The 23,528-nt window shown below is 43.3% G+C and overlaps 2 protein-coding genes across 2 annotated transcripts; both read left to right on the top strand.

Moving 5' to 3' along the window:
• The first annotated feature begins 697 nt into the window (after positions 1-697).
• HMX2 (H6 family homeobox 2) lies at positions 698-2,328 on the top strand. The gene is made up of 2 exons (XM_021526382.3): positions 698-1,073; positions 1,781-2,328. The coding sequence occupies exons 1-2, from the start codon at positions 797-799 to the stop codon at positions 2,326-2,328; spliced, it is 825 nt and encodes a 274-aa protein (XP_021382057.1). The 5' UTR covers positions 698-796.
• A 1,296-nt stretch (positions 2,329-3,624) lies between these two features.
• On the top strand, positions 3,625-15,336 carry BUB3 (BUB3 mitotic checkpoint protein). Its single transcript, XM_021526371.2, has 9 exons — positions 3,625-3,647; positions 3,832-3,949; positions 6,086-6,280; positions 6,766-6,835; positions 7,817-7,968; positions 10,659-10,817; positions 12,119-12,296; positions 12,798-13,014; positions 14,998-15,336. The coding sequence occupies exons 2-9, from the start codon at positions 3,941-3,943 to the stop codon at positions 15,005-15,007; spliced, it is 990 nt and encodes a 329-aa protein (XP_021382046.1). The 5' UTR covers positions 3,625-3,647; positions 3,832-3,940; the 3' UTR covers positions 15,008-15,336.
• Positions 15,337-23,528: the final 8,192 nt, after the last annotated feature.

The following is a 23,528-nucleotide window of genomic DNA, read 5'->3' on the forward strand; positions in this document are numbered from 1 at the left end:
GGCTGTGATTTATAGGCAGCCCCGAGGGGAAGAGCCCCTGACTCTGACAAAGTTTATTGGGAAATGCAGCGGCACGTACCCTCCTCCCTCCTGCTCCCCACGGCTCCCAGGCCCGGGGACGAAAACGCGGGAGGCATTTCGTGGGACATTTGTTACCGGCTGCAGCACAGCAGCGCAAATCCCGGATTCTGGAAGGTTTCCCAGTGCCGCCGAGCAGGCAACACACACCGCGACAGGTTTTTTTTCCCCCTCCTTTAATGAGGAGCAGGGTAAAGATCCCCGGATATGCACAAGGTGTTTATCCCGACACCCCCCGCCCCCGGCCGGCATAAACCATTCAGCCCACGTCGCTGTCGCCCACTCGAGGCGGAGGGCAGGAGGGATGGCGGGCGGCCAGCATCCCTCCTCCGGGGCCGCGGGGTCAGCGTAGCCCCCGGGGACGGCGGCGAGGACCCGGCGGGGGTTCCCCCCTCCAGCTCCGGCGCATCCCCCCGCGCCTCCCCAACTCCCGGAGCCCGCGGGTTTCCAAAACTTTCCGTGGCCGCCGTGATTGGCGCGGCGGAGGCCACCTCCATGCAAATGAAGCCCCGCCGCCCGGCGCCCGCAGATCAATAGGGACGCGGGGGAAGGAGCATGCATTCCGCCTGGGTCGGCGCGGGGAGAGCCGGCCGCCGCACGCCCCAAGCGCCCCCCGAAACACCCCCCACCCACAGCTCCCCGCAGGCTGCCGGGGCACCCCCCTCCCGAGCCCCTCTAAAGCGACAGCTTCCCTCCTCTGCTTTCTTATGAACCCAGGATGAGCAGCAAAGAAGACCCGAGCAAGTGCTGTCCGGCGGCTGCTCCCATCTCCAGTTTCACCATCCAGTCCATCCTGGGCAGCGGCAGCGCCGACCCCCCCCGGGAAGCCGGAGACAGGGCGCCCGCCTGGCCCGCCCGCGCCCGGACCCTCTCGCTGTCCTCGGAGGACGAGGAGCCGGACGAGAGCTGGAAGCACCGCGGCTGCTTCTGCCCCGAGGCTCAGGGCCCCGCCGAGGCGTGCCACAAGCACCAGCCCCTCAGCTTCACCTGTCTCGGTGAGTACCGGCGGCATGGGACGGGGCGGACGGGCCGGGAAGGGCCGCGGAGGGCTCGGCCCCGGTCCGGCCCCCGCCGGGAAGAGGGAGGCGGGGGCACGCCGCACCTTCTCTGCTCTCGGGGCACAGAGTGTTTGAGCCGTCCGTGGGTGAAGAGGGGAGGAAGGAACTCCAGGGAAAATGGGGTGACTTTTTAAAAAAAAAAAAAATTCTTTTCCGCCCCATCCGCCGTTGATTTCCCCGAGGGATGCGGTGCGATGGATAACGCTCGTTTTCTAAGATTCCGATTACAGCGCTCGGGCAGAGGGAAGAACGATGTTTATTATGATTTTTTTTTTTAGCATTATTTCTGAATAAACGGTCTATGAAATGCGATGCTGTAAAGTAAAATTTGCCGACTCGTGTCGGATAGGAAGCCTGGTACTCATTTGCTTTCACTGAGGCACTCACACCTACCTGTCCGTCCATCCATCCATCCATCCATCCATCCATCCATCCATCCATCCATCCAAAAAACAGGGGGGCAGGGATACCCAGGAGGGGATGGCTTCCCCCGGAGTCGGCTGTGTGTTCCCGGTGGGGCAGAGGCGGCGGGAGTCTGCCCAGGGTCTCGCCTCGGTGCTTTTTCCCTCCGGGCCGGGGGGCTCGGCCGTCGGGGGTCCCGGTGCCGGCCGCCGTGCGACCCCCGCGCTGTCGCTCTGTTGCAGGCAGCGCCAAGGGGAGCGGAGCGGCGGCGGCGGGCAGCGGGGAGCGGGGACCGTTCCTCCCGCCCCCCCAGCAGGACTGTAAGGACGAGAAGGAGAAGCCGCTGGGACCCTCCTCGCCCTCCTGCGGGGACCGGCAGCGCGACGGCGGGGACCGGCAGGCCGGCGCCGCCAAGAAGAAGACGCGCACGGTGTTCAGCCGCTCGCAGGTCTATCAGCTGGAGTCCACCTTCGACATGAAGCGCTACCTGAGCAGCTCGGAGCGGGCCTGCCTGGCCTCCAGCCTGCAGCTCACCGAGACCCAGGTGAAGACCTGGTTCCAGAACCGCAGGAACAAGTGGAAACGGCAGCTCTCGGCCGAGCTGGAGGCGGCCAACATGGCCCACGCCTCGGCGCAGACTCTGGTGGGGATGCCGCTGGTGTTCAGAGACAATTCCCTCCTCCGAGTGCCGGTGCCCCGGTCCATCGCCTTCCCCGCCCCTCTCTACTACCCCGGCAGCAACCTCTCGGCCTTACCGCTCTACAACCTCTACAACAAGATCGACTACTGAGCCCCGCGCCCCCCGGCCCGTCGGGACCCGCACCGGGAGCGGGGCCGGGGCCGCCGCGGGGGCTCCGTGCGGGCTCTCAGGCCGCCCCCATGGAGGGGACACAGCACCGAAACTGATGGGAGGGACGGGCAAACGGAGAGCCCGGGGCGCCGGGGGCACGCCCGTTCTCCCCTCCTGCCATCCTGTCACTTGAAAAGAAAAAAAAAAAAAAAAAAAAAAGAATTAATTAAAAAAAAAAGCGTTATTTCAGATCTGTAAATATTTTTAAAGAAAGTAAGAAAGAAAAAAAAAAATTAAAGCGTTTTAAGCCTCGTTTGTAAATTTGCCACCTCGGTCGCGTGTCCCCGAGGGGAACCCCGGCTGCGGGACACCCCCGGTGCCGGTGCCGGTGCCGGGATCGATGCACGGGAGAGCCAAAACGACTTGTAACGCCGAGGGTTTATTTTCCCGGAATTTTTGCTCCTTATCTCGTTTCCTGCAGGGAATCCCAGCCGAGCCTGACGGGGGCTCGCTGCCCTTCTCTCGGCTGGGAGATGAAGGGCATTTCCCGAAAAGTTTCGTAAACGGGGACCTTTTTTCTGTTTTTCGGAGTGTTTCGGTGGAAGCCGCGGTGATGGGCTCGGTGCTACCGGGGACCGGGCCCTGCTCTCCGCCGCCCGGGTCCGCACTGGGCATCCTCGACGGCTCCCCGCGGGACACGGCCTCGATGGGCCACTCAAAATCAGTAAATCCCGCGGCAAGTGGCGATTAAACTGCGGCCACCGGCTCCGAGGTACGGCCGGTACCGAGCGCCGGGGGTGCAACAGCGACAGCAACGAGGACAGCGAAAAAACAAACCCCCGAAAATCAGAGAAATCAAATATCCGAAGGGAAAAATAAGGCGTTTTTCAATGCGGGGAAGGAGAACGCTCTCTCCGCGCTCCACAGCCGGTGTTTGAGCCGCAGCCCCGGGGCAGCGGCAGCCGGGTTGGGGAGCACAGCCCCGCTCCGCCGCTCCGCCTTTCGGACTCATTTATTTTTAGGGGTAATAACTCGTATTTCGTGTTTTATCCGTTTACACTGCTAAAAGCCCAGCAGCAGCCTCTCTTTCCCCGCTGCACCCGTGCTGTCCCCCCGGGGGCATCTCCCCTCCGTTATCAGCCGGGACGGGACGGGACACGGCGCCGCCACCGGCCCGGGAGCGGCGAACTACAACTCCCGGCGCGCCCCGCGGCGGCGGGCTCGCGGCGCACGTCGGGGACGCACGTCACGCGCGTTCGAACCGGCCAATCGCGGGGGAGGGCGGCAGTGCGCGCGCGCGGGCGGCGGCGGCGGCTGAGGTGAGGCCGGGACCGGGAATTCGGGAATTCGGGATTTGGGATCGGGATTGGGGGTCCGGGGTTGAGGATCCGGGATTCTGGGCACGGCCTGACCCTCCCGTCCCGGCCCTGCGTTCATTCCCCGGTGCGGCGCCTTCCCTGCCTGTCTCCCAGGCCCTTCCCTCACTCTCTTCCCTTCCCGCAGCGTTTTCCTCATCCCGGCGCCGTTCTCAGGGACCGAGGCCTCGGGACTGCCCGAACTCACAAAGCTTTTCCTCGGCGGCCCGTGGAGCAGCGGGAGGAGCTCGTTCAGCATGAAGACGGTACTTTGAGTTTCATGTTTTCTGAATAAAAGCGCGGGAGGGGAGTCCCGAGGCTCTCACCGGAGCGTTCTGCTTTGTTCCAGCACCTCCGTCCACCTCAGTGACACCTGTGCCACGAGGAGCTATAAAAACACAGGTTTCTTGCTTGTTCACTAATTTTTTTTTTTAATTTTAATTTTTTTTTCCCAAAACCGAACCCCACAGTTAAATCAGAATTGTCATTTCAGCAGCACGTGCTTTCTCTGTAATATGAAAAAGTTTTTTCTTGTGGTCCCTCAACATTTTACCAGGACTTTGTTGTTTGAGGTGGGCACATCACTATGATTTGGCAATCCTGGTTGTGGAGCAGCTGTTTTGGTGAGAAATGTGGAGCTCTGGGTCTGATTTTTAAAATTTTTTTTAACCATATGTAAGAGGCAGGATATACTTAAATTCTGATATTATGAACATTGTTCTCGATTAGAAATATCTTTGGGACATCCTTCCAGGTTTCTTGTGTAAGTAGCTTTGCCTCCTGGAGTTGCTTTTGGGCTGGTTAATAATTTGTACCAGGCCTCAAATTATACAATAACTTGTACCTCAAACCTCATGTTTTGTTGCTTGAGTTTTCCAGCCTAAGTAAACACAGCAATAAGATTGTGCAGTTTAATTTTCTCAGTTGTTCTGAATTCCTTTAGGTTTTGTGTCTCTGGACCTGCATCTGAAACATCCTCAGCAGGTGCTGCTGAATTCCAAGTGATGTTCCCATGGAAAGATGTGTGGCAAAACCTCAAGCCTCTCTTTTCCCAAGTGTTCCTACAGCAGGGCTAGAAAGGGGACTTAGGAAAAAGCTTCTCTATATTTAAAGGTTTTTTTTCCCCTTCACTTCATGCTTGAATAGCAGAAATTGCACTTTATATAGGCACAGTGGGTGTTTTTTGTGTTTTTTAGGGGGTGTCTTGGACAGCAAAGCTCCCACTCAGGAAATCTCTCCAGTGTAGGAATGTGTGCTCCTCACTTCATTACACAGCCTGATGATTGTTTAGTTCTGACGAGCACTGAACTGGAACCACTGTGCCCTAAATTTGCACCTTGCCCTTGGTTCATCTGCTCCTTGTCTCCTGGTTTATTCTCAGAGGTGTAATCTTATATTTGCAGTTGTACATACAAATTCTGGAACAGTGTTACAGAAAACCTGAGCTAATGCACTGCTCTGCCTCTTTAGCAGAAGGTAAACGTGCTGAGAAGGCCTTGAGAAACCTTGAAAAGAGTCTGTGGTTGTTTTATTTGTTTTGTGGGTGTGTAACCAACACTTTCTTCTTTTAGAGTGTTTGTAAGGTCCGAGCTGTTTTCCTGCTGAAATTTGCAGTTCATAGCTTCTGCTGCCCTTGGAAGTTTTTAGCAAGCTGGTCCTGATTGGGAGTGCTGCATTTGCCTTTGGGGTCACTGCTCTTTGATTGAAGTGCTGATATTTTTTCCTGGTCACATCCCAGTTCCATGGTCACGCCACATTTCAGCACTTCACAAAACATAACTTTCCTTTCTTTACCTGGATGCTAAGAGAAAACAATCTTACAGCTTTTTGTGCACATATTTCACTGCACTTATGGAAACCTCAAGGTCTGAAAGTTGCAGAGTGCCCATAGCTATATAAAAGATGATCCAGTTGCAATTCTTGGAAGTGTGTGACAGTCATACCAATCCAGGAGCAAATCAACACTTTTTGGAGTTTTCAAAGCCAATTTTTTCTGCTAATACATGTTTTTTAAAGTAACTTCTTGATGTTTACAATAACTTATAAATACTTCAAAAATCACAGTCACACACTCACCAGAGAGAGGGAAATACATTTGTAAGTAACAATAACCAAGCTTATAAATTATAATAATGATCATAATAGTTTTGTGTTGTTTATTCATGTTGCATTTGATATTTAAAAGCTCTCTGTGGAGAAAGGCATTTAATGAAGTTTTGGACAGGGATTGTCATATTGAATTTTAGAGTTTGGAGAAATGTGAGTGTTCTGAACCTGTTCTGTGTAAAAGTGAAGTTTTGAGCTCCGCTTTGGGCTGCCTTTCAGAGGGCTCAGTCTTGTTCCCTTGCTAGGCCTGTGTTCTTGCAGTCATTAAAATTGCATCTGTGCCTTATTGTCTGCAGATGACGGGATCAAACGAATTCAAGCTCAACCAAACTCCAGATGATGGGATTTCATCAGTGAAGTTTAGTCCAAACACATCTCAGTTTCTGCTCGTTTCATCCTGGGACACAACTGTGCGGCTCTATGATGTTCCTGCCAACACCATGAGACTCAAATATCAGCATTCAGGAGCTGTCCTGGACTGTGCTTTTTATGTAAGTGTGGGAGGGGTTTTTTAATTATTGGTTTACAGCTGTAGAGTGCCCAAAGTATGAGAAATTGTCAGTCCCTGAAATTAAAGAGGGGGCCTGCCTGTGCTTTTTTTCACTGAATGTTTTGTCATATGGCTGATGCTGTGGATCAACACTAAAATCAGTTTTAGGATTATCCTGCATCCAGATGGGACTTAGGTTGTTAGTCATTTAAAATATGAAGAAATAGAAATTAATTGGTCTAGCCTCTATCTGTCTTTTTAAAATTTATTTTCGTTTTACTTCTAAACTGAAGAAATTCATATTGCTCAAAGCACTTTAGCATGTTGTAAAGCTTCTATCTGTTTAAGTCTGGGTCAGACCTTAACATTTGTGTCTTAATTCCTGTCTTCCCAAAACTCCTGAAAGCAAGTCCTTTGTTATGAGTTTAGGATGCTGAATGCAGAGCAACCATGGAAACCTAATAAGGTAAATTTTGTGCTTTATAGGATCCTACCCATGCCTGGAGTGGGGGGCTGGATCAGCAACTGAAAATGCACGACTTAAACACGGACCAAGGTGAGCAGATTGAATTCTAAATGCTGTCAGCTGCTGGTCTGAGCTTCAGATTTCTGTGCTTACATGCACAGAGTATTCTTCAGGTTCTTTGGGTGGTGGATATTTAAATATCTGCAGAATAACCAGTGACCCTAATAAGGACCACCTAAAAACCTGGAAGAATTTGGCATTGCCAGGAAGTTAGGTAGCTGCTTGCAGGATTGTTTCTCTGATGATAATCATGCCCTGCCGCAGGCTACAGTTAGGGGGAAGTAGCCAAGCTGAACTAAAACTGAGCATGTTGTTTTTCAGAGGTTTGTGGATGGATGTATTTAGAATCATCTTTCATGGCAGAGGGTATATAGAGCTTTTGCTTTTGTCAGGCATGGCCTTGTACTACAGTTTTTTCCTAAGAAAACGTTGCGTGAAAGTAACAGTTCCAGTGCCTTGTTGGTGCAAATATGGAACTGGTTTGTCTCACTTTTTTTGTGTTAAAGAGAAAGCAAATTTCAGTCAGTCACCAGCACCAGCCAGTAGCCAGGGCTTGACAAATCAGTGTGTGCAGTAATGGTACCAAAAAGCTCAAATAATTCTGCCACAGCTGACTTCCTACGAGTGTTTTAATATTTTTATTAAGATGCACATTGCTTTTTCTTGACATGTTATTGATGTACACAAACTTAAGTTGCTTTCTGTGTTAGTGTGTTTGTCAGTGTAATACCAGTTGATGCTTTATACCTGCAGAGATCTCTTACTGACTGCCTAGAATTCTTTGATCCTAAGCTCAAGAGACATAAATTTAAATGTAACAATCCTGATCTTTGCAAAAGTTATGCTTCTGAAGACTGAACTATCCTTAGAGGGACTTGTGGTGTAGAAATGCACCTTTAGAATGTCAGAAAATGCTTGTGCTGCAGTTGTGTTCTTTTTTTATTCTTTATTTCACACATTCTGGCTGTTTGTAGGGCCAGTGAAGTTGAAGTATATTGTGTTCTCTTACAGAAAACCTTGTTGGTGCCCACGATGCTCCTATCAGGTGTGTGGAGTATTGCCCAGAAGTGAATGTCATGGTGACTGGCAGCTGGGATCAAACAGTCAAACTCTGGGATCCCAGAACTCCCTGTAACGCAGGAACCTTCTCCCAGCCTGAGAAGGTATGTGCTGCATTCCAGGTGCTAAATAATGCATCCTGGCACTGAGACATCTCACAGGACACTGCCTTGGGCTGAACTTGTGAAGCTGTGAGCTGAATTTGTGAGGTTATATTTAATGATTTTTAAACTGGGTGGAATTGTAGCATTTTAAAAGATTGGTGTTCAGAACGAATTGTCATTTTTTGGTGAGGGCTTTGAGCTTTCCTCGGTGATCCTTAACTCTTGGTGCTTGTGCTGGACCACTTTCTTAAAATTTAAAATAAATTGGAAGGAAAATCAAGTATCTTGGCTTAATTGTAATATGCACAGTTGATTTCCTTAAATGTTAAGATTTTAGGTATATCAGACCCTGGCAGTCCTAAGGTCTGATTGTTTTGGAATAGAAACATATCTCTGTATCATATTTCTATGTGCTTAGAAAAATATCTCTTTAATGTTTTTTACTTGTGTTCAAAAAATTGAACAGAATCTTGTTTTGTATTAATGCCTAGTAAATTTGGTTATTCTCCTAAAGCTGAAATCCTCTGTGCTAATGAGAGACTCAGAGAAATAAGATAAAATGGGATGATGTCTTCAGCTTTTTCTAATGCCCATATGATGTGTTAGCTTCTCATGCTGCTTACAGCAGTGTCAGTGAAGGAATTAACAGGAATTCCTGTTTTTTTTTCAGAGGCTCCTCAACACAGACTGGCTTGCTGGATAATTTTACATACTAATATTTTTTTTTGCCTGTACCTTTTAAAAATTTCATTTAGCACTGTGACATCCTATTGTCAAGTCCTAATTATGAGCCATCATTACATTCCCTTTGCCCCTAAATAGCTCTTAGTTTTGTTCCAGCAGAGCTGGATCTACTTCTGGCCAGACCTTTGTGCAGAATAAAGTAATTGCATTATTTCTAGTTTTGATTTATAGATGTATGTAGCATGTAAAGAACTGTGATAAATTGCTGACAGAATATCATATAATGGACAGCCACAGTGAATCAAGCTGCTTATTGGTTCAGCAAGGTTCATTATGTCATTTTTTTAATGCTGCCTTTGATGAATGTGTACACCTACTCCACTGCATGACAACGGTTTCATTTGATTTATGGCTGTGTGGTGGAGAAAGAACACTCACTGTACAGGTGTGACATCAGTTTGTGAAGAAGATTTAAGATATTTAATCTTCTTTATGCTTTTGTTTCCCTATATGTACACAAACATATTTTATATATAGAGTTTATGAGTAGTTCTGGACCAATTTTTACATCAATAACAAAAAACTGTCCTGCTAAAATATGTAATTACTATTGCCTCAAAGTTTTCATACCTTTTTTAGGAGTAATTGGAATCATCAGAAATTTTGGGCAACTCCTGTGTGAATATTTAAGACTATTTCCATCTTAAAATCTTAGTTTTAAGAGTTCTGTAATCAAATTTAGAGAAGAAAGCATGCTCGGTGGATGAGGGTTGGTTAAAGAAAACTTTTTTTATCTATATGTATACATACACACCTGTCTGTTTAGCTTTTTATTAGAAATTAACTTTTTGAAAATGTATTTGTAGCAAATGAAGAGAAAACTTGTTGTACCTGATGTTTCAGTGCAGTCTTACCAGAACTAAGCAGCTTTGTTTGGCTTCATCAGCGAACCAGAAAGTGAAAACAAATGAAATCCTCCAAGCACGTGCCAAAAGCAAACTATTCCCTCAGGCAGGATACCAGATCTCTTACACTTCTAATTCCTGATCTGAGGAATACCCAAGATCTGTTTCCTGTGTATTTGGCTGTATTGGATCACTGGAAAAAGCTCATTCTCATAATTTGCTCTTGTTAGCAGCTCAGTGGCAGTTGTAGATAGCTGGATTCCATCTGCTTATGTATCAACAACTTGGAATTCATTCCATAGCACAGGTTTTTTTTTTTTTTTTTTGACTAAACCTCTTTCCTTTTTCTTGTATTTTTGTTTTGTATTTTTTTAAACATATTACCAGATGAAGTGCATCCCAAGCAATAGCTGGAAACAACAATTCATGCACTGGATATTTTCATATGAAATTTGATAAGCCAAAATTTCCCACTGAGCCAAGTTTTGGGGTAGAGTTAAAATTCCAAGCCATTATTTTTTTTTTTTTAATATGTCAAGCATATTGCTTTCTTCAAATTCACTTAGTTTTATTAAAGTACACAAAGTAATTTTTTTTAATGATCTCTTGGCAATTTTATTAACATGAAGCTCAACTCTAAATAGTCAGTTTATAAAGAAAAATACTTGGTTACCAGGTGGAGGAAAACAGAGAAGAAAATGTGTGATGTGGTTTTGGAGGACTAAACTGCAGGATCATGACCTGACAGTGGGAATGCAAAGCCAAGCCGAGATTAATTCCAGTATCCATCACTTCCCCTCCTGTTTCTTTGTATGAATTTTCCTTTTGCCATTAATTTTGGTAAATCTAATGCCTGGAATAGTTTTTGAGCTTCTGAATGCTACATCAGGGTGTTCTCACTAACCAGGTACACATTCCTGCTGCTTATCGCAAATTTGGGTTCTAAATGAAAGCTGAAGGGAATTCTGTTGCTGAGCATTCCGTGGGAGATGTCCCCAGTTGTGTTAGTGCTCATTGCTGACAGCTTATTCTGTACAGAGAGCAGGGGGGTTTCCAGGCTAATATCAGTGTTAAATACTGTAAATTTTTTTTTTTTGGAAGGTCTACACCCTCTCTGTGTCTGGGGACAGACTGATTGTGGGGACAGCAGGTCGGAGGGTGCTGGTGTGGGATTTGAGGAACATGGGATACGTTCAGCAGCGAAGGGAATCGAGCCTGAAATACCAGACCCGCTGCATCAGAGCATTCCCCAACAAACAGGTATGGGAGCAGTGGCAGCAGTCACATTTCTGCTGGATATTCTTCAGGAAAATGGGGCTTTATTTTCAAGTTTATTTTTCAGTGGGGATGTGTTTTGTGATCAAACTTCAGGAGGGGGGAGGCTTCCTGGGGTACATTAATTCTTTTTAGTGCAGCTTAGCAATGTTTGCCACTGACTTAGCAGCATATTATGTTGTCATTTTGTTCCTCAAGATTGTCTCCTTTTTAGAAATAACCTATTTAATGAATCATAATGCTGACATGTAATTAAAAAAAAAATCCTTCACCTCCCCAGTTGCAGTAGAGGAGAGAAAGCCAGAACTGGTGGTTCCTAAGCAGCTTTTATGCATTGTAACCCAGGGTTCTTGAACAGTCTGTGAACAGGGGCAGGATTAAAACTGCATGAATGTCATTTATATATTTTTCTTTTTTTTCTCTCTGACTCCGTGGCATGCACTGCAGAACCCTGGATCCATTATCCAGGGGGAATTGTACAATTCAGGTGCTGTTACAGCTGTTCTGTGCAAGTTAACGTGGTGTGTCTGTGGTGTTTCTTTTTTTAAGGAAAGCAAGAAGATTGGCTTTCTCTGCCAAACTAATTTGTAAGGGAATTTTCTCCTGTACAGAGTGATAGTACAGGAATTGCAAGACCTAGTTACTTGTTCTTGAACTGGCATGAATGCTTTGTCCATTTTCAGTTCTAGTTATAGTAAAACAAGCTGATCTTCCAGATTGTATTGTATGATGGATTTTAAAGAGCCCTGGTATAGCTAGATATCATTGCAATCCTATTTCTGAAAAGATCTATTATGGACTTAACTCAAAAGTGATAATACAAGCATCTCAGGTTGCTCCAAGTCAGGACTGTAATTAACTGGATAAGTGAACACAACTTGTAATCAAGTTTCACTGAAAATACTATTTCAGCTTGAGTGTTTAGTTGTCAGTATAAAGCTCTGAACTAATTTTAATGTAATGTAATTCTGAAACTGAATAGTCCTGTTAGTATCTCTCATATTTCAGGTATTTAGGCCTTGGGGGATAGGTGAGCAAATGCAAGGTGTTCTTATCTCTTGAAATTCTTTTCCCCAAAGACAAGCTTGTTTTTCGACCTGCAGAAGTAATTACAAGTCTCATTGTCAGCTTAAAACTGATGCAAAGAGACTCTCTCTTAGAAAGCTTTTTTCTGCCTTCCTACTTTCCTAGAATTTAGAAGGCTATGAAGTAAAATTGTACTGCAGTATTTTCTCCAGTTATAAACTTCAAAAACTTGTAGCTCCAATTTTTTTTTTTCTTTTTAGGGTTATGTTTTAAGTTCTATTGAAGGTCGTGTAGCCGTGGAATATTTGGATCCAAGCCCAGAAATCCAGAAGAAGAAATATGCATTCAAATGTCACCGTTTGAAGGAGAATAACATCGAGCAGATTTATCCAGTTAATGCCATTTCTTTCCATAATGTCCACAACACATTTGCTACAGGTAAATACTCAATTCTTTGTAATACTAGCCTCGGTTCCTTAAGTTTTGATGTAAATATATCAACCTTTACTTCATATGCCCTGACTTTTTAAGCATCTAAGTTGTATTCATGCCATAGGCAGGGTTTTAAAATTATGTGATGTAGTGAGAATTGTTAATTTTTAATGTTTTTTCCCTGAAACACAGGCTTGTGTTTGGATCTGCAGATGTAATCACAAAGTTTCACTGTCAGTTTAAAACTATGATGCAATGAGAATCTTTCTTAAAAAGTTTTTTTCTACCTTACCACTTCCTTAGAATTTGGAAATTGTATTGCAGTCTTTTCTCTAATTAACTGCTTTAGCAGGGAGTTTGGGAATGCTCATTGTGCTCTTTACCAAACGAATCAGCCTTGTGTTTTTCCTGACAAAATAATTACGAGTAGTTTCTCCCCTCTGCTGCATCTCTTCAGTTTCATTTTTTCCCTCAATTCTAACTTACTTTTGAAACCCTGCCTTGCAGGCGGCTCCGACGGCTTTGTGAACATCTGGGATCCCTTCAACAAGAAGCGGCTGTGCCAGTTCCATCGCTACCCCACCAGCATCGCCTCGCTGGCCTTCAGCAACGACGGCACCACCCTGGCCATCGCCTCCTCCTACATGTACGAGATGGACGACATCGAGCACCCCGAGGACGGCATCTACATCCGCCAAGTGACAGATGCAGAAACAAAGCCCAAGTGAGTGTCTGCTTCGGCTGCACTTGAGCCTCTCCGAGCCTCCACCCCGAGATTTATTAATTTTCCTAAATTCATGAATAGTATTATTGATGGCAGGAGATAGTGCAGCTTGACAGTAGGGCTGGGTTTGATGTTATCTCCTTCGCCCAAGCTTTCAATATCCGTAGGTTGATAGACGGCTGATGGATAAAATTGTGCCTGGTTGTTTAGAGGGAGAAGAATGTCAAACTCTTCTCCTCTTTCAATAGGTGCTATTATATGAAGCTGTAGAGTTATTGCGAGCTCATTGCTTCAGGAATTGAGTGAAGAATTCAAGAATAATTTATGGGAGTAAATGTTGCGGTGTTTGGATATTTAAAACTTGGAATGAATGCGATCTGTCACACTGAGTATGCACCCAGCTGTCAGAGTGAGCTGTGAATTTAGATTCTGTTCTAGGAAGGTTGTGTAAAATCAAGGGAAAGCTCTCTCAGTTCCTGTGTGTTGGAGTTTGCTGCAGCCCTTTGATAACACACTTTTCTGTCATTGTTGCTGTCAAAACGAGGCAAACTGATTGATGGAGGTAAAAATTCCTGTTCAGCTTGCTTTGGCATCAATGTTACATAGAAAAATTGCCATCCCAGTGCAGAATTGTGCTGCCCTTAATGATGGAGGCACAGGAGCAGTTGGCTTTATTTTCAAATTCCTGTGCTTTATCACTGCTAGTTTTTTTCTCTTCTAGTACTCAATCTGTCTTACACTTTATCAGGTTGTCTCCATTATTAAAAGTGGCTGTGCAAACAGATAAATAAATGATCAAATTTCTTGAGTTTAAAACCCCAAGATCTTTCCCTCCAGTCCTGGTTGCTTTGGAGCAGCTATTATATATCTACAAAGATGAGATATTTATTATTGTATAACTTCCACATCTCTCACTTGGAGATATTTGTTTTAAAGTAATTTTGATACTCCTAGAAAAATAAAGCCAGTACTATTTTAGCATTTATTTCTGGGAGTTCCTCAAGTGGAAAAATCCAAATATGGTAATTAACTAAAAAAAAACCAAAACAAAACAGCTTGTACTTTTTACATACATTTGAGTTTTTGTTTTTCAAAGTTGATAAAAGAATACTTGCTGCTGTTCATTTTCTTATAGTAAGAACTGCTTTCAGAGTTCTTTTTTTATTCATTGCTACTTAGAGTTGCTAATTCTGTAGATGCTTCATTCTGCTGTACAAGGAGGTTAATCTACAATTAAACAATATTTCCTCTTGGCTCTCCATTATTTTCTGAAACAGATGGTTCATCATTTCCTGGGCTGTTAAACACAGCAAGGTTAAGGTTAGGCTCTTGGGAATCAGCTAGTTTGGAATCTTATTAGGCTGTAGAAGGAAAACTAATAAGAATACTCCTTAATATCATTTTGTGACTGTAAACAATTATTTATTAGCAAACAATTGATCCCAGAAGGGCAAATTGTTTGAGTCAGTAATGAGCTGAGAAAAGACAGAGCATATCTGTGTATTTGGAAAATAATTGTAACGTAATTGCAATGCATTTAGACAGGCATCTTTTTGGACCTGTTTCTATCTTTAAATGAATTTCTGAAAACATTAACGAGGTTTGTATGCTTTTCTGACATTTACAAGTTGCTTGTGCCAACCTTAGGGCACTAAGAATGATGGGTATATTTTAGTGGTTCAGTGGTGTGAGTCATCTCTGGTTTATTCTAAAAATAAGTTACTTAGGACAGAAGACTAATGGCAGTTTCATAGTGATCTTTTTGCATGTTAATTTGAGTCACAGTGTCTCTGCACAATGCATTCTTAGTGCATCAAGATGGTGCCATATTATATAAAGATCACTTTTTTCATCATTAAACTCCTATATTCTATATCTTGGTACAAGTGAAAGCTGGCTTTCTGTTTTCCTAGGATGGTGAATGTTCTACCTGCTAATGATTGCTCTAAATATTCTTCCTAAAATAGAGTTTATTTATTGCAGGTCTACTTAGACTACTGCTGCTACTCCTTCTCTACAAGAGATGCTCACCTGCTTCTAACAAGGCTCCACTAAAACAAGTGAAGTGAGAAGAGCAATCTTTGTACTCCTGTTGTTTCTAATTAAGAAATGTTTGTCTATTGTAATTTGTCTAAATCTGTCATTCCTTGCCTGCTTCTAATGTTAGTGAAACTATTTTCTTTATCTGCTGTCTGGAGCTGAATTAGTTCAATCCTGTAGATAACCTTTTAAAAATTTAGATATTTTGTAGTATCTGATTATGAAAACTTCCACTGCTTTCTTATTTGTTCAATAAATATCTATAGATTTTTTGAAAATAAATACTTTGTGTAGCAGCTTTTACTGATTTTGAAACAAATGTTGAGACCAAATGCTTAAATTGCAGGAGTTACTGAGTTCTAGATCTTCCTGATGGAAAAATTTTTGAGTCTTTAATCTTTTTCCAGTGAGATGAATTGGGAAATAAAAAGAATTTTTTTTCTTGTGAGTATTACCACTAAAAGCTGTCTCACTCAACTCTGTTTGCAGTGCAGACTCAGACTGTTCTCCTGGTAGCTTGTATCAGGTGTTACTACTTAAATATTTATTTCACAGTGAATTTTACAGAGGGACAGAAAAGCTGAGGCTTGAGGAAGGTGATTGAGGTGTGGGTATTTTGGATTGGAAATGGAATTCATTCTTTGCTTCCAACTTCTTCTTTTCTATCAGTGCCTGTGTAGCCAGTGGGAGCACTTTATTACCTGTAGGAAAACAAACTTGCTGACAACAGGAATGGTACCAGATCGTTGCAGAGAAGGTGGTGATGGAGAGGAAACAGCTCTGTGTGTGCAGAAATCTGACAAACTTGAGCTGTTACCAGGTAGACATGGTAAATGAGTTGTATATGGAATATTTTATAGTTTGTCATGAGCTAGATGTGGATTCTTTGGTAATAGAAACTGGTTTTGATAGGTTTGGAAAAAAATGAAGATCTTTCTGAGTTAAATATGAATGCCCTCACCACAGTGAAATCCAGCCTCTGTTCTGGTTGTTGTGCACCACCTCTGTTCCTTGCAGCTTTAATTGACTTTATTGCAGTGAGGGTTTCATGGCTGGTGTGGGGCAGAGGTTGAATTTTTGATTTTGCTAAAGAGGGTCAATTGCAGCCCAATCATGGGAGCTAAGATTTCTCTCAGAGTGACTAGCAGAGCAATAATATGTTTGTGGAAAAAAGAAGTGAGGATGTGTCCAAATTAAATAAAAAAAAAGTGTGAAGGCAGAATTAGGCTAGGACTAAAGAAAAGGTGGTTTAGTGATGATGTGGAAAAAGGAAAATGTGAAATGGGGAGAGGCTAGAGTGGGGAGTTACAGGTGCAGAGCTGTGGGGAGCAGACTGAAATAAGAGGTAGAGAGCATAGGGCAAAACCAAAAGAATTAGGGGAATTCAAAATCTTTTGGTTGACAAAGGAAGCCATAATAATATAGCTAGGAAATTATGCTACCTGTGCAATGTTTCAGTGGTAAGTACTGGGGGAAAATCCTGTTAATATGCTGAGATCTGCATGTTCCAGTGGACAAAGTTTGCCCAGTATGAGGCAAAGACTTGCTGGTTCTCTTTTGGCTTAAAACCCAGAGGAGGATTCCTTGTGGTGAGCTGGTGTTTTATGTAAATGCTTGAAACAAAAATAATGAGACAGCCAGTGGGGAAAATGAACGTTGGTTGGTCAGGGCTACAGCTGTGTCCATGTGTTGGGTAGAAATGTCACAATGTGCAGTTGAAATACAGATACTTCTTTTACAAGATTAATCTCCCTTTTATTAGCACTCTCCTAGAAATGCAGGTCAAGGCAGAGGTTCATAAGCTGGAGGAATCAAGAAACAAGCCTTTTCTGACTTCTGTAACAAGCAGCTGAACAAAGGATGTACTGACTCTTGATAGAGGAATTGAGAGCTAAAAAAGCTCCTTAAGTCACTGCTTTTTGGCTGGTGTTGAGGGCCGTGGAGAAAACATGGAGCCACAGCCATCACTGTAATAGAGTCATCAATCACCACTGACTGCTGGCAGCAGTGAATATCCAGGGTTGTCTCTCACAAGAGCCTCATAACACTGTAGTATTAGAAGCCAAGTGGCATCTGTGCCCTGAATGTCACAAAAGCAAGCTGGTAAGTACTTCTTTCTGTTGGCCAGTCCTTCAGGATAATCAGTGTGTGCTTACTGCATGCAGGTCTGGAGCTCTGCTGCATCTCAGGTGGGATGCTTAGTGCTGGTACTGCTGCAGTTATAATCAGTATTAAAAAAATGTCTTCTTTAGGTGGGTGTTTTCCCAAGCAAAACCAGCCAAAGCTGAGCTCTGAGCCCCCAACAAAGACTGAAGTGATGCTGCTGAGGATGACTATGAAGCTGTGTAGGTATTGCCAGCTCCATCTTAATTGCCTCACACTTTTGTATGTGCCCAGTGGTTTTCACTGCCTTGAGAATGACAGATTTTCTGTAGTTGGAGTCAATTAGTCCTCAAGTTCAGCAGTAATTCCACTGCTGCATCTGCTACCATGGGTGCCCAAAGGCTGGGTGGTTCTACTGCTGAGTTCTCTTGCAAATTTGGCCTGAATAACCCATCCCCTGTGAGGGATTGGTATCTGTCCCATTTCTTTGGACCAGCAAACATTGCTCTGGTGATTACACCATTAGCTGCTCTCATGTTGTTCAGCATAATCACAACCACAAAGGTAGTAATTTTTTAGTCAATATGCAACAACTGCTCCTCCAGCAATGTGACATTTGCTCTGAAAAGTGTCAGGATTCTTTGTTTCAAATTATTTAGACAGGTAAAATTTAGAAATGAAGAGTCAAAGACAGGACTTGCCCAGATATTCTTCTCTCTCTGTGAATATCTATTTATTCCTAAGGCTGTATGTGCAGTTTTTCACTTTATCAGACATTTTCCTATAGCATGAAAAGCACAGATGCTAAAACATGTGATAGCAACATGAGGGAGGTAATAGGTCTTCAGAGTCTCCCGTGATTACCTGCAAAGTGGAGGGAATAAACTGTTCTCCATGTCCACTGGGACAAGGCATAATGAGCTTAAATTGCAGCAGAGATTAGTGTAGACATTAGGAAAAACTTCTCAAGTGAAGGGATGGTTAAGTCCACGAATAAATGGCCTGAGGAAGCTGCAGTGTCTCCATCAGTGGAATTTCTCAAGCACAGGTTAGACCAGTGGCTGCCAGGAATTGGGGTTTTAACTGGTTCCATCTTTTGGGCAGGGAAGGTAAGGCAGTGCTGATTGTCCTTGTGGTTCTGCTCCCCAGCTTCCCCTGGCAGTGGGATGTGTCTCCCAGAGCCAGGGAGGCAGTGCCTGGGGAAAAGCTCTGCAGCCCTTATGGCACATTCCAGTACCTAAAGGGGGCTGGCAGGAAGGATGGAGAGGGACTTTGGACAAGGGCATGGAGTGACAGGACAAGGGGAATGACTTTAAACTGCCAGAGGGCGGGGATAGATGGGATTTTGGGAAGGAATTGTTCTCTGTGAGGGTGGGCAGGCTCTGCCACAGGGTCCCCAGAGCAGCTGTGGCTGCCCCTGGATCCCTGGCAGTGCCCAAGGCCAGGATGGACACTGGATCTTGGAGCAGCCTGGGACAGTGTCCCTGCCGTGGCAGGGGTGGCACTGGATGGGATTTAATGTCCCTTCCAACCTGACTATTCTGTGATTCTCTGGTTATACTTCTTCAAATCAATGTATGTATTCATTTTGTAGGCATTTCTCAACTTGGGTTAATTCTGAATTAGGGTTGTTTTCTGAATGAAGGTCAATCAAGAGTAGCTGACTTTTATTTGCTATATAAATTCTTACCATATCTTTATAAATTCTTACCATATCTTTAAGGTTGCACCCAGCTTCATCATCAGCAGCACTAAATAACTCAGCAGATTTGTGTGTTTTAATCTATTCCCCACTTGAAGAAACCCACTGTATTCTCTTCTGGGAAAAACACAGCAAGGTAGCCTCAAGTAGAAACAAAGCAATAATTTATTCACTTAGGCCCAAGATTTCCTGCTAATTAAACTAAGCAAGGGTTGCTTTTCCCTGCTTGTGTTTGCTGCAAGCCACCCTTGCTCTGCAGCCACAACAATGCAGCAAAGGCAGCGATTGCCTCATTCTCAGCTGGGCACAGGGGCACTGTCAGAGGTGATTCTGGTTGCAGAATTTGTTCCCTAAGTAGACAGGACAGACAAAGGTGGAGAGAGAAGAAATATTCTCATTTCACAGTTGTCTACAAAGGCACAGAATAAGGAAGTGAATTTCCTTGTCACAGAGCAAAGGCAGGACTTGAACAGATGTCTTGATTCTGACTGCATGTAATTGGTTTAATTTTTTGCCTCTGCTGTAGACTTACTGTGGGGAGTTATTTCAGTTAATCTTTTTTAGTCCTGTGATGTAATTTTTTGGTCAATAGAACGGCCAGGACTTCAGTATAAAGGTAAATGAGACCAAATTGTTAAAAAAGATTTAAGTCTATCTCTTAAAATGCAGTTTTAATCCAGTGTACACTGGTGTGTTGATATTCAGTAGTGCTACATGGGAAGAGAGATTCCAGTAAAATGCCAAGATTGCCTTTCCTTTAGTGAGGGGAGAGATGTGACAGGAAGAAAGTAGAAAGTACAAGCATTATTAGATGTTGTACTTCTAAAAATAAAATGTATCATTGTGTTTCTATATAGTATTATCTAGGCAGAAAAAAATTATAGTTGAGGCCATACAAATAAAAGACTATCAAGAAGTATTAAATAGAGAATTTGTAACTTGTTTTGTAGAACAAAAAAAAAAAAAAAAAAAAAAAAATTGGTACAGCTGTTGCCTCTGCAGCAGTCAAGAGAATGAAGACATCAATAAAAAAATTTAATATAAATGTTATTTACCATGTTGCATACCCCTGGTTTCTGATGCCTCCCATTGATGAATCAGCTTTCTTGTCCCACAGAGGCATGTTGTGTTCTGGGGAGCTGCAGTGCTGCATGTGCACATCTGCAGGATGCTCAGAGCTTGTTGCAAGGCTCTGGAGAAGCTGCAGGTGGGTTTTCCCTGGAAGCAAATGTAGGGTGTTTGTAAATGGCATCCCTGTTCCCAGGCCCAGTTTGCTTTAATATGTCTATAATCCCTGTTTTTAATTTTTCACTTGCTGGTGATAGTCCCTATTCCCCTCTGATAAAGATTATCACCTAAAGATTTCAACTTGTGGCACAGACTGTAATAGAACAGCATAAATATCCTGAATTTGCAAATTGTTTTGAGAACATCATCTTGACTGTTTCTCTTCCACCTATATTTTTAGTGTTAGAGATTATTTGATTTTTTGTGTGAAGGCTTTGGCCTGCAAACACACAGGCTCTGGAAGGTGGTGCTGCCTGAGCAGTGAGGGAAGTGCCCAGTTTCCATCAGAGAATATTAATTTCTGCTAATGAAATTTTGGAAGGGAGCATTTTAAGAAATATTTGTAGATAAACTTTTCAAATTAAACATGTGCAGAACTCTCAGCCCTATACCACAGATTAAATTGCAGGAATATATCAGGGCTGACATATTTCTCTGTTTCTCTATTTGTTTTTAGGATTATAGGCCTTGGTGTGGAAAACGAAAAGTGCTTAAATCTTTGATTTTTTTCCCTTGGTTATAATGGAGTCACTGTTCTTTCCTTGTCATCTGCAATGCTCAGATGCTTTTAATCAAATCCTCAGGATTTAAATTATTAACCATCTTTTTGGGATTACATTTTTTTATTCCTAATTACACGCAAAGATATATATCATGAAATATGCAGCATGTAATTGTGATTAAAGCGTGCAGCTTCCCAAAAGATGGGCCTAACAGTTTGATACACCCAAAATTTAATTAGGCAGATAATGGGGTTAGAGTGGAGATTTGTAAGGATGGAAATATTTGGAGCAATACTTTTTTTTTTTTTTTTTTTTTTTTTGATAGTGGTGGAAATCACTATGGAAGCAAATGCAAATAAATTTCTTTACTCATCTCTAGTTGGTGTTGTGTTTTTTTTTTGTTTTGTTTTTGTTTTTCTGTCTTGGTCTTGAGATGATCCATGAAAAACTGAATTTATCTACACAGGGAGCAAGAAATTCAATGAATTGCAGAATTTTCTCCATAGTTGGGTCTTTTGGTTGTTCTTTCTTGAGAAACCAAGCTTTGACTTGAACCACAATGACTTTTCCCAGGTAGATTTCCTGGGCACGTTATTAAAGGCTGTCTCCTCTGCTTGGCTGCCTGCTTTCATGAGGGATGCAGGAATTTGATAGCTTTGAGACCTCCTTCCTCTGTCAAGCTCCCTTGTAATTGGTCTCTGAGTTCCCAAGTTATTAGGGGATGAGAGGAGCAGGGGACGGGCAGACAGACACAGCCAATTTCATTGCACCAATCTCATTTCCGCAGGGAGCTGGAATAAAAAAATCAATTAAGGTTAAAGACCCTCCAGTCCCCTCCTTCAATTACTTGGGCAGAACAATCCTTTGGCTGAAGTATCCATGATACACAATATCCTCCTCAGCCTCGTGCAGGATTAAAACCTCTTGGGGCTGTTTGGAGTGTCCAAGTACAGGATAAACCCCTGGATTTTCCATCAACATTAGCTGAGCTCCTGGAGCCTTTGGCAGTGCCAGGATTCCCTGCTGCAGCTTGCAGGGATGCTGGTTCCTCTTCCAGCATCAGGAGTTTCCTACAAGCTGCATTAGCCCAAAGGAACCTGGTCCCATGCTGCTTTTGTTTCAGCATTAAATTGTGCTGCTAATCAACCAATTTCTCCTCTTGTGAGGGCTTGTCTTATTTTTTCCCACATTCTGGAAATCTCGCCAGTCTTCTGTTTACACTCCCTCCCCACCTCACTGGTAATTTGTGTTTAAATATTTGACATTTCATCTTCTACTCCTACAGTCAGGAGTAATTCAAGTATAACTTCCAAGTGGCACAGACACGTTGAGAGGTTGAATGGAACCATCACCTTTTTCTAACCATTTTCTGGACTATCTTCTAAATCACCATCAAAATCCCAAGCTAAAACAAAAAATCCCCAAACAGGTTTTTTTTTGCAGTTCTGACTGCAAGCTGAGCCTATGTGAACAGTCTGAGATGATTATGATCTCAAAAGCAGTAAAAATCATCAATTTTCTGTGATCCTGCTTTACCCAGTGGATGTGTCCAGGTTCAACACTTTGGGGCTCTAGTGCCCTTTTCTTCCTCTTATTTCAGTATTTGTTTTGCTAACAGCTTGTTCTGCTGTGGAACTGGTTGCTGTAAAAAAAAATTCCCTTGTTTGCCTAGAATCTCTATAGTGAGGGATTTTGTTTGTGTGGAGAGAAGGAAATGAAAGATGGAAATGTTAATAGAGGAAGCACACATGTTTCAGATGATGTATTATATGTATCCCCTTGTTTCTTGTTTTACTTCTCTGCATTTTTCTTTTCTCCAAGGATGTTTTATTAAAAAAAAAAAAAAAACAAAAAAAAAAAGCAATGCTTTTCCTGTGCATCAACTTGAAGACATTTTGGTGGGACTTCATTGTATTATCACTTGAGTTTTTTAGTTCCTCATGGAGGGGAGTGGAACCAGGATTCCAACCCTGACCAAAAACCTTTTCAACTCAAGGGAGTTAAATTTAATTTCAATTTACTGTCTTGCTGTAAGGCTGAGAGAGAATTCCTCTGGCTAAACTCGGTGTGGAAAACCTTGTTTCTCCTGGCACAGCATCAACCTCTGCCTCAAAATGGTGGTAAATAAGGTTTTCCAGATTTTATTTGTAACTACAGCATCAGAATCACCTTTACAGAGAAATACTAAGATTTTAAACTCCTAAAGCAGAGGCTGTGGTTTATATCATTTGCATGTAATTACCATGGCCATTATTAATTCCCCCAGTAACTCTTTACTATTAGAAAAAAATTGCATTGCAGGACAGCAAGTATCTACCAGCAGGTATGGTTATGTTTTTTTTTTAGCTTCTAATGCAGCAGCCTTTCATCTGTGTCTGTAAGATTTACCTTTAACCTAAAATCTTTCACCCGTTATCTATAATGCATAATTATAAATACATTGTAGTCTAGAGTAAGTACAATTAAAAAGGGTAATTAGTTTCCCTCTCTCTCTCCCATCCTCCCACCCAAGTCCTTAGGTTTAATTTTCATGATTATGTTAGATTATGAGTAATTTTAAATCATGGTATCCAGTAGAGACTACTCCTACTCTGCAGCTCTTTTCAACAGTTGTTTATGGTAGTTTCAGCCTCTTTCTGCCTCTCTGAGGCTCTTTATTTTTAAAGCAAGGCAGACAAGGCCTAAAATTATTCCATTAAAGAGGTGCAATTTTTGTAATGGGACTTAGAGTGCTCTGCAGAAGTGCAGGCAAGTTTCTTCAATATCCTGAGCATTATTCGCTCATTTAGTTAAATGATGTTTCTAATTCCCTGGTAATTACATGTAATGAGGCACTCTTTCTCTTCTTGATGAGACTTTAGCTTAATATGAGATGTCGT

Source organism: Lonchura striata, chromosome 7 (genome assembly GCF_046129695.1).
Source record: "Lonchura striata isolate bLonStr1 chromosome 7, bLonStr1.mat, whole genome shotgun sequence".
Classification (NCBI taxonomy): Eukaryota; Metazoa; Chordata; class Aves; order Passeriformes; family Estrildidae; genus Lonchura; species Lonchura striata.

Bases quoted from the DNA above. Each gene is read 5' to 3' on its own strand.
- HMX2 (XM_021526382.3), top strand. From the start codon at position 797: ATGAGCAGCAAAGAAGACCCGAGCAAGTGCTGTCCGGCGGCTGCTCCC. The intron at 1,074-1,780 runs GTGAGTACCGGC...GCTCTGTTGCAG, and splicing joins CCTCAGCTTCACCTGTCTCG to GCAGCGCCAAGGGGAGCGGA.
- BUB3 (XM_021526371.2), top strand. The intron at 10,818-12,118 runs GTATGGGAGCAG...TTTTCTTTTTAG, and splicing joins GAGCATTCCCCAACAAACAG to GGTTATGTTTTAAGTTCTAT. The intron at 12,297-12,797 runs GTAAATACTCAA...CCTGCCTTGCAG, and splicing joins CCACAACACATTTGCTACAG to GCGGCTCCGACGGCTTTGTG.